The sequence below is a fragment of the Doryrhamphus excisus genome, linkage group LG2, assembly GCF_037039965.1.
Source record: "Doryrhamphus excisus strain RoL-2023G ecotype Guam linkage group LG2, RoL_Dexc_Guam_v1.1, whole genome shotgun sequence".
Taxonomy (NCBI): domain Eukaryota; kingdom Metazoa; phylum Chordata; class Actinopteri; order Syngnathiformes; family Syngnathidae; genus Doryrhamphus; species Doryrhamphus excisus.
This window is the reverse complement of record NC_136358.1, coordinates 29,191,726-29,201,459: the sequence shown is the minus strand read 5'-3', so window position 1 is coordinate 29,201,459 and position 9,734 is coordinate 29,191,726. Positions and strand designations below refer to the sequence as shown.

At 49.7% G+C, this 9,734-nt stretch overlaps 1 protein-coding gene across 2 annotated transcripts in view; it reads right to left on the bottom strand.

Annotated features, from left to right (window-relative positions):
- Positions 1–253: 253 nt before the first annotated feature.
- LOC131109740 (collagen alpha-1(XI) chain-like) overlaps positions 254–9,734 on the bottom strand; it is a 56,947-nt gene continuing 47,466 nt past the window's right edge. For both annotated transcript variants that reach the window (XM_078789089.1, XM_058062020.2), the window contains exons 44-67: positions 9,464–9,517; positions 9,338–9,391; positions 8,206–8,313; positions 5,609–5,662; positions 5,212–5,265; positions 5,080–5,133; positions 4,845–4,898; positions 4,615–4,722; positions 4,491–4,544; positions 4,364–4,417; positions 4,218–4,271; positions 3,511–3,564; positions 3,339–3,446; positions 3,216–3,269; positions 3,086–3,139; positions 2,915–3,022; positions 2,790–2,843; positions 2,669–2,704; positions 2,547–2,600; positions 2,230–2,482; positions 1,767–1,879; positions 1,629–1,697; positions 1,234–1,467; positions 254–1,142 (exon numbers count right to left, since the gene is read on the bottom strand). In XM_078789089.1, coding sequence (XP_078645215.1) covers positions 996–1,142; positions 1,234–1,467; positions 1,629–1,697; positions 1,767–1,879; positions 2,230–2,482; positions 2,547–2,600; positions 2,669–2,704; positions 2,790–2,843; positions 2,915–3,022; positions 3,086–3,139; positions 3,216–3,269; positions 3,339–3,446; positions 3,511–3,564; positions 4,218–4,271; positions 4,364–4,417; positions 4,491–4,544; positions 4,615–4,722; positions 4,845–4,898; positions 5,080–5,133; positions 5,212–5,265; positions 5,609–5,662; positions 8,206–8,313; positions 9,338–9,391; positions 9,464–9,517 — 2,040 coding nt within the window. In that variant the 3' untranslated portion in view covers positions 254–995. The remainder of the gene's footprint in view (positions 1,143–1,233; positions 1,468–1,628; positions 1,698–1,766; positions 1,880–2,229; positions 2,483–2,546; positions 2,601–2,668; positions 2,705–2,789; positions 2,844–2,914; positions 3,023–3,085; positions 3,140–3,215; positions 3,270–3,338; positions 3,447–3,510; positions 3,565–4,217; positions 4,272–4,363; positions 4,418–4,490; positions 4,545–4,614; positions 4,723–4,844; positions 4,899–5,079; positions 5,134–5,211; positions 5,266–5,608; positions 5,663–8,205; positions 8,314–9,337; positions 9,392–9,463; positions 9,518–9,734) is intronic.

Here is a 9,734-nt window from a genome sequence, read left to right as displayed (position 1 = left end):
AGAGTCGAGATGCCGCTGCTCCTTTTGACGCCGACACGGGCGCGTGCGTGCCAGCCAGCGTGAACGCGCATGGCTGGGACGACACGATTCCTTTTTTCAGGGAATTAATTTTACAATCCTTGAAAAAAATACCACCCAAGGGCCACAATATTAGGTACACCTGCCATTTTTACCTGTAACAGCATCAACACGTGTTGACGGTGCTTGATGGAAGCCACGTTGCAGCCGCGACAGGCAGACACAGACGTCCAGTTCCAGAATCCAGTTTTAATCATTTTTGCAAGAACAATTGAAGGCACACAAAAAGTCAAGGATTTTTCATGTTTTTGCTGAATTACCATGAAAGAAAGTTGGTAAAGTCCAAGTACTGCAGATTTAACAAGCGAGTGTGAGGTATCACATAAGTATTTATATTATTATTTCCTTTTTATAATAATCATTACTATGGCTTGATTTCCCACCACAAAGTCATAAAAAACGTGTGAATTGTTTGTCTTTTCTTAGTCATAAAATGTTTTTATTTACAAAGCGCCGCATTTGCTCAAAGTCGTGTCCTGATTGGTTTTTTTCTAAACGCAAATCCAATAAAACTCATTCAATTTACTAGCTGGGACACAAGCATGCAAGTTTTTATGTTGGATTCAGAAGGCACAATATTGTACAAAATAATAATAATAATAATAATAATAATAATAATTACAGTTTCATCAAAAAGCCATTTGTGTAGCACCTGGAGTGTTTTAAGCACGTCCGTGTTGGAGACGTCCGCCACGGCATCACATGTCCTTCTCCCTCTCCTGACTCAGTCACGTGGGTGTGGCCCTACAAGGGCGACAACTAGACCCCCCCGGTCCAAGCGCTGGTACCACCGGGTCTTCTCTGACCCCGTCTGTCACCAGGGGGGAGGGGTTTGGGGGAGGCGGGCGGTAGCGGGGTGGAGGGGTAAGGCTAGGGAGGTTCGGAAGTTGATTCTTGGGGGGGGGGGCATGTCGTGTCTAGCCGAGGAAACAGACTGGGCCGACCTCGAAGCCAAATCTTTGGTTGGAGTCGCCAAAGTCGTTGAGCATGACGTCCAGGATGGGCAGCTGGTCGATGCGAGGAGTGTTGATCTCCAAAACGGTCTTGGAGTAGCCTTGCTTAGCCTGCGGCACGGTGACACGCCATCAGCATCCACTTACGTGACTTACATACGTTGGGAACCGCGACGCACGCCTCAGGTGGCGGGGAACTCACCGCGCAGCCGTCGAGCAGCGGCTTGATGAAGGGCGTGTTGTCGTAGGCCATCTCCTCATCGTTGGAGCCCAGGAAGCGTAACGCCTTGTCGTGGTTGTCGGCCTTGGCGTCATACCAGGCGGTGGACTGATGGCACACGTAGGTGAAGTTCTGCCGCGCCGACGAGCTCAGCAGCTTCAGGAAGGTCATCTGCACCGCGTTGATGCTGCGCTCCGCCACGTCCACGTAGTTCAGCTGCGAGGGATGATTGACAGGTGATTGATTGCGCTGCTAGGAACATCCCTGCTGGTTCCCTGGACTACGGCCGCATCGCCGCTACATCGCTACGTGTCATCGTGGTCAACAGGGAGAAACACGCATCTACACGCTCTGATTGGACGATGAGCAACACTTACGATTTTGCCACGTTTAAATTCACTAAACCAGGATCCTGGCGTCTCTTTGGGCCAGTTGGATATTCTGACCTGCGGAGAAGAAGAAGTGGTTCATGCTAGCATCAAACATCTCGGCGTCGGGTTAGCTTCCACACTCACGCCTGAGGATTTCTTGTCGGGGTAGATGCACGTCTCGCCGCCTGCCGTGAAGTTACAAAACACTTTCAGGGCGTCTCCTACGCAGCCCTGGTTGGGGTCGATCCAGTATTCACCTGTGGGGGGCGGGGGGGTGGGGGTAAATATTAATATGAATATAATACATTAATATTAATAATTCTTACATATCACAAGTGTAAAAATAAGCTAACCACTGTTAATATTAAGACACAAAAACCTTAAGTTAATGAAATGATGAACAACAAAGACAAAAGCGATGCGTCCCAGTTCCGTCCCATACAGTCATCACTCCATATTTCTACAAGTGTAAAAAGAAGCGCATAGCATAGCATAGCATAGCATAGCATAGCATAGCATAGCATAGCATAGCATAGCATAGCATAGCATAGCATAGCATAGCATAGCATAGCATAGCACAGCACAACACCGGCTCCTGACCCCCTACCGTCCGGGAAGTCGGGCTGGCTGAGGTGCAGATCGTTGCAGGTCCGGGCGGGATTGTCCTCTGTGCCGAGCGGGAACTTCATGCGCTCGATGTCCTGCTTCAGGTTGTTGAGGGACCCGAAGACGTCCTCCATGGCGAGGCCGTCCGTGCCGTAATCGGCCAGCGGCTCGTCTCCTTGCTGCTCGGCGTGACGTCTCGTCTTCCTGGAAACCTGCTGGATGGGCAGCGGCTGGATGAAGTCGCCCGCCGGACCCTGCGGGGGCGGAGGGGGGACGTTAAGATGGGACCAGACGCAAGGGCTCTGCATTTAAACATACCGGAGGTCCAGGAGGTCCGATCAGTCCCGGGTCTCCTTTCTGACCGGCTGAACCCTGCGGAGAGAGACGGCATCACGGACACGTTCAAGAGGAAGACCTCCATGCCAAAGACCAGAACTCACGGTGGATCCCTTGGAGCCTTTCTGGCCATGAGCTCCCTGTTTGAAACCAGAAGATCAACATGGCGGCACAGTGTCAGAGGAGTCAGAGACGGCAATAAATGCACAGAAATGCTGGACTTACAGGAATACCAGGAGGACCAGGAGGACCCAGAGGACCTTGGGAGCCCCCGAGACCCTTAAAGCAAGACAAGGTCCCGTTAGAACGTGATAGAACCCAACAACATCACACAGTAAACCACCACTCACAGCTTCACCCTTGCCACCAGCGGCACCCTGGGGTCCAGGCAGGCCTCGGTCTCCCTTCTCTCCGGCATCGCCAGGGGGTCCGATCAGACCGATCAGACCAGGATGACCCTGTAGATGAAAGATTTAGACCCCCACGTTGGTCTCCTGGAGACGAGCCAATGAGGCTCTTACCTTCTCTCCCTTGAAGCCAGAGTCGCCCTTCATACCAGGAAGTCCTGGTGGACCCTGTGAGGGTGGGGGGTGAGGTCACCATGAGAAGACAGTGAACAATGTGTGTGCGGCAGGATCTGAGAATTCTTACAAGAGGTCCTGGAGGTCCGTCCTTTCCAGAGGCACCGGGAAGTCCTTGCTCACCCTGAAGAACAATTGGAACTTTTACTTCCTATCTGGACTTCTTCCATCAACAATCAGAATCCAGACTCACAACAGGGCCGGGGATTCCTCGCAGACCCTCAGCACCGGGCTTCCCAGGAGGTCCCTGGGCTCCCACGGGTCCAGTCTTTCCAGGAGGTCCCTCAGCTCCAGATTCTCCCTGAGGGAAGGCGTGAAGTTCTTAAAGGTGTTCTCTTGGCAACATGAAAGAATGAGATGATCACCTTGGATCCCTTCTCTCCTTGTCTTCCCTCCTGTCCTGCAGGTCCAAGGGGTCCCTTTAAGGGAAACAAAGACCACATTGATGGAGAGCCGCTCTTGTCGTTCATGTCCATATTTTTCTGACCGCGTTGACCTTCAGAGGGTGCTTCCACCGGCTGGGCCATTATGGTCCCAACATAGCAGCTAAAAGCACATCAGCCTGTTGGCCAAACAGCCTCGGGTCAGACCCTCACAAGGGGGCTGGCACGGACCATTAGGGGCCGACAATAATCAAATATGGCTGCCAAAAGCCATCCATAGTGGGACCTCAATGTAGGTTAGCAGCTTGTGGGTGCATGAGCAGTGTGTGTGTGTGTGTGTGTGTGTGTGTGTGTGTGTGTGTGTGTGTGTAACATCATCCAACCAAGTCCATGCTCAAAACGCTTAGAAGTGGAGTAGGCAGAATATGAAGCATAAAATGGTCCCAACGTAGAGGTCTTATGGCGACTTATTCTTTGGGACGAGCTTTGCTTTGTTGCAGTTAGTTGATGCCACAGTCTGCATATTCCTCCAGCAAATATTGTAATAGCGTACATAGGACGAGTACTCAAGCAAGGACTACTGTGACATGTACATCTGCTAACATTGGCCTAATTATGAACATTTCATACTTCATTTTATGACTGATGTTCGGCTCAAGATTGCATAACATCTTACATAGCTGACTTACCCGTTTCCCAGGAGGTCCTGGTACTCCAGCCTCACCAGAAGGACCTGCGGGACCCTAATTGGAAGAAGATGAAGACACATTTGGATGATTGATTGGGCCCCCGTCCCGCTACGTCTTTTCACCGGTTGAGTACTGGTTGAACTTACGGGTTGACCAGCCTCTCCATCATCTCCCTTATCTCCTGCTAAACCGTCAAGGCCCTGCATGAGAAGAGGTTAGCTGCTCCGTAAAAAATACAACGCTGTAGCTGATGGTGATGGTCCTAATACGTACGGCAACACCCGGTTCACCAGGGGGTCCGGGGTCTCCAGGGAAGCCAGCAGGGCCCTGAGAAGACAAGAACTTGACTCAAGTGTCTGCCATGTGTGGATCGTGTTCTTTCACGGAGTTGACGTACAGGGTTACCCTTTGGACCGTCATCTCCAGGGGGTCCTCGGGCGCCAGCAGGTCCAGCGGCTCCTGGTGGTCCAGTTTCCCCCTTCTCGCCTGTCTCTCCTCGTGCGCCCTGAGGACACGAAAACACGACCGTGTGGCATCACGTGACTTTAACTGGCATGAAAACGCTCATCGTGTCAATCAGGGGTGTTCAAAGTGCGCCCTGGGAGCCGACGCTGATCCTGTACTCACTCCTGGACCCGGCTCTCCTGATGATCCCGGGTTGCCCGCCTCGCCAGTTTCTCCCTGTTGACCAACAAGGACAAATTTTGTCAAATTGCAGCCATCATGGAAGCTAAAGATGACCATAGATGACCATAACGTACCCCCCCCCCCCCCCCCCCCCCCCCCGACCATTCTCCAGTTACTCATGACAAAAAGATGTGAGCTTCCACTAAAATGGCACCAAAAGTGTTTTCCAACTCACCTTCTCACCGACAGCTCCTGGTCCTCCAATTCCACCGGGGGGGCCTTGGGCTCCCTGTGGGCGGGGCATACGTGATGGTGAGCGCTATTATGTACAGTAAATGTAAAAAAAATGTAAAAAAAAAAACCTTACATTGGCTCCACTAGGGCCCTGAGGGCCTCGGGGGCCTGGAGGTCCAGGAGGACCCTGCAACAGGACAGAGACATCGATATGAAATTATGGCTTGGGGAGATTTCAGCACTCATAAGTCAAAGTAGCTGTGGGAAATATGGACGCTCCAATCGGCTGATTTCCAGGTTTTTTTGTGAGGTGATGATGCAACTCCACAATAGAGGAGAGCACTTTGGGGGCCGTTTAAAGCCGGAAAAATGGCGGAGTGAGTAGAGTGTAGAGTTAAACCAGGTGATCGGTATCAGTATCAGCCGATCTCCATCATGGATGGTTGGTATGCGGGTGTGCAGCACGAAGCCCTGATGAGCATCCCTGGTGAAGTCCACCCAAAGTTAGGTTGGGAAGAAATGATACTTACCATGGCTCCGACGTCGCCGTTCTCTCCCTTCTCACCAGGGGGGCCAGGCAATCCCTGCAAAAGGGGGGGTCACATTGGTTAGAGGCTAGTAGACCATTCACTAAGGTTCCATCATCTACTAGAACTTGACCTGCAGGGAGCGTATATTTGACAAGTAACACTTGGAGTATCCAAACCTAGCATCCTAACCTAGCATCCTAACCTAGCATCCTAACCTAGCATCCTAACCTGGCATCCTAACCTAGCACCCTAACTTAGTATCCTAACCTAGCACCCTAACTTAGCATCCAAACCTAGCATCCTGACCTAGCATCCAAACCTAGCATCCTAACCTAGCATCCTAACCTAGCATCCTAACCTAGCACCCTAACTTAGCATCCAAACCTAGCATCCTGACCTAGCATCCTGACCTAGCATCCTGACCTAGCATCCTGACCTAGCATCCTGACCTAGCATCCTGACCTAGCATCCTAACCTAGCATCCTAACCTAGCACCCTAACCTAGCACCCAAACCTAGCATCCAAACCTAGCATCCTAACCTAGCACCCTAACCTAGCACCCTAACCTAGCACCCTAACCTAGCACCCTAACCTAGCACCCTAACCTAGCACCCTAACCTAGCATCCAAACCTAGCATCCAAACCTAGCATCCAAACCTAGCATCCAAACCTAGCCTCCTAACCTAGCCTCCTAACCTAGCCTCCTAACCTAGCCTCCTAACCTAGCCTCCTAACCTAGCATCCAAATCTAGCATCCAAATCTAGCATCCAAATCTAGCATCCAAACCTAGCATCCTAACCTAGCCTCCTAACCTAGCCTCCTAACCTAGCCTCCTAACCTAGCCTCCTAACCTAGCCTCCTAACCTAGCCTCCTAACCTAGCCTCCTAACCTAGCCTCCTAACCTAGCCTCCTAACCTAGCATCCAAACCTAGCCTCCTAACCTAGCCTCCTAACCTAGCCTCCTAACCTAGCATCCTAACCTAGCCTCCTAACCTAGCCTCCTAACCTAGCCTCCTAACCTAGCCTCCTAACCTAGCATCCAAACCTAGCATCCAAACCTAGCATGATGTTGCTGTTGAAATGCGGCTGTAATGTTAGCACTTTAGCATCACCCAGCTATGCTAGTATTGCTAACATTTGTTTCCACTCCTTCATGTGACTTTGTTGTATGTGATATATGGAATCTATTACGATGGATAAGTGGAGACCTACGGTGTGATGTCACAAGTGGGCGTGGACAAAGAAAGGTCATTAGCATTGAATCGTGTTCTTAGCAGGACTTACAAGAACTTCAAAAGTCTAAATTCCAGCATCCAGGCTAGATTTTGGCCAACACTTAAATAGTTGGCCTATAGCACACATGGGCCTGTAAAAAGTGTACAAAATCGGAAAAGAGACGACTGATGCTTGCAGCCGCCATGACAAGTTGCATGATCGCTACATTGGTGTTTGACCGTTTAGCTGATTTCCTCCTGCGCTTGAGCAGCAGGCTAACTGATGAGCGCCGGAAGCTCAGCCAGACTGGACCAACAAATAAAGCATCAAGCTGGTTTGGGCTTCCACCAGGCTCTTCATACTGACGGCCCGTGTCAAGTAGACGTGGATTAGAGAGATGCACTCGTTGGCACCCACACACTAATCCATACGTGTTTGCTATTTGCTAATGCTGCTGTCATTCATCCACTTCTTATCTGCTTCATCTGCAACAATGCAGCCCCGCCTACTCCGGCGTACGGAAGGCTTCGGATAGAAGCCATTCACTGTCTGCGGTCAAATCATTGATGCTGCAGAGGCGAGGGATGGGCGTCGCTCAGAGTATCCGTCTGCTTAATTAGAAGCCGGGAGATGGAGAGCATTACGGCCAATTAAAAGCCAATCGCACTTAATAACAACACTATCTGCTCGTTTCACCGCCGGGGCTTCGCTCTTCATTTTCATCCTCACCGAGCTTGCAAATAATCCACTCTGACTGTTCCCAAACGTGCTGTCACTCGGTTTCGTGCGTTAAAAAGGATCTACTTTTTTGCTTTTTCCATGACATTACGCCTCTTTGCGTTTTTGTCCCAATACTTGAAACACTAACATGCATGCACATGTGTATGTGCAGCATTTATAGTACAAATTGTGTGCCAGACGACAATCAATACTCATGACTTATTTCATTCATTTTGGGTCCTCACTTGGGGACAGGCAACCATCGAGTCTTTGAGTGAAATCTTTAAGGGCCAGTTTTACATCACAAAACGTGTGCCTTAATCACAGTCGGAATGTTGGGCCAAAACAAACCCAGCACCCTGCAGCGGACCCTGGGAGTGTAAAATGGCAGCCTGACACCACGGCAACGTGCCAAGCGCTAAACGTTAGCAGCAGCGATGATGGATTTGTAGCCCCGTCTACTCCCGGAGAGGCGAGGGGAAACAAACATTATTTAGCCAGGAGCGAAGCTGCATGAATAAATAACGCTGTGGTTTGGAAAGTCATGGAAATGATGCAGGGAGATGAAATGACCAGGAAGTCATTAGGGAAGGAGGCGTGTCCTCCATTTTAACGAGGTTTAACAAGTTTAACGAGAGTAAGGATGCAGACTGAACAAACCTGCAGTCCGATAGGTCCGGGAAGACCAGGAAATCCTCGGGATCCTTCGTCTCCCTTTTGGCCAAACATACCCTGCTGGCCGCGGGGTCCTGCCTCGCCATCGCTGCCCTGTGGGGGGACAAAGGTCAAAGGTCAAGAGTCATGCATTCAGTAGATGAGCAGTTCACTACTTTGACCCAGTCCATTCGGATGGACACTTCTTATGCAGCCATCAATATTTTGGGCCTGTTTATTTGTTCAGAAGAATTAATAAATAAATGATAAATACAATTATTTTATATTATATATTTATATTATCTATATATATTATATATTTTCTATTTTATATTATATCACAAGAATTTTTATTTTTTATTTGTGATAATATTTGTGATGTTTTAGACTTTTTTTCATGTATTAATATTTGGTAACAAAGTGATCCAGAAATGTAGTAAATATAAAATAAATATATATACTGTAATGTGCTTTTCACATTATCCCCTCCCATGTCCCATACGGCGATGCGGTGGTCCGGTTACACGATGACAGTCAGCAGCCCGAAGGAAGATGCTGACTTCCTGTGAAAATATGGGTGGACTAAAATTGGATGGAAGCATGAAGCACTTTTGTCAGCACTCGTGGAGCTTTGGATGAGCTTGTGGACTCCCAAAAAGTAGCCTCCAGCGCTAAATGCTAAACAGATGAATTCTTACTTAAAAGCGGCTGTTTTTGTGTTTGTGTTTGTGTGCGGCAAAGAAGCTCGCTACTTCTTGGCTGGACTCTAAACCAGGAAAGCCTCTGGTCATTGTTCCTCCTGCACGTCCACGCTTTGCTATGCTAAGCTAAACTAACATGCTGCGTGATGATGAGTGTGTGTGGGATGTTTGGGCTTTGAGGCCCAGCTGACGGACTGCCAGGTAATTTAGGATTATGCATTCTGGTCCAGCTGCAATCCACAGATTTGCATTTATTGTAGTTTCTAAGGCCAAATCTGCTGTAGTGTATGTAAACCAAGGTAAACAACGACCAGCGGGGTGTACTATCCACCAAATGTAGCTAAACAACAGTTATCGACGTGCACCAGGCCAGGCCAGGCTTTCAATGCCAAAGTCAAACCTTCCAACATTGGGATATTCCTTAGAAGGGTACTCACAGCTGGACCGGGCGCCCCGATCACACCCTGAAGACCACTTGGGCCTGGCGGTCCCTGAAAGAGTGACAAGGACAGAGCTGACCCAAGTTCATATTTCCAGTACGGAACTTTTCACAGGAAACTTACAAGTTCACCCTTGTCTCCTTTGCTTCCCTTCTGTCCGGGTCCTCCAACTTCTCCCTGCAGGCCAAAAACACAGCAGAGCTCACATCCTTCCCATTCCCTCGCTTCCTTCCCATTCCCTCGCTTCCTTCCCATTCCCTCGCTTCCTTCCCATTCCCTCGCATCCTTCCCATCCCCTCGCATCCTTCCCATCCCCTCGCATCCTTCCCATCCCCTCGCATCCTTCCCATTCCCTCGCATCCTTCCCATTCCCTCGCATCCTTCCCATTCCCTC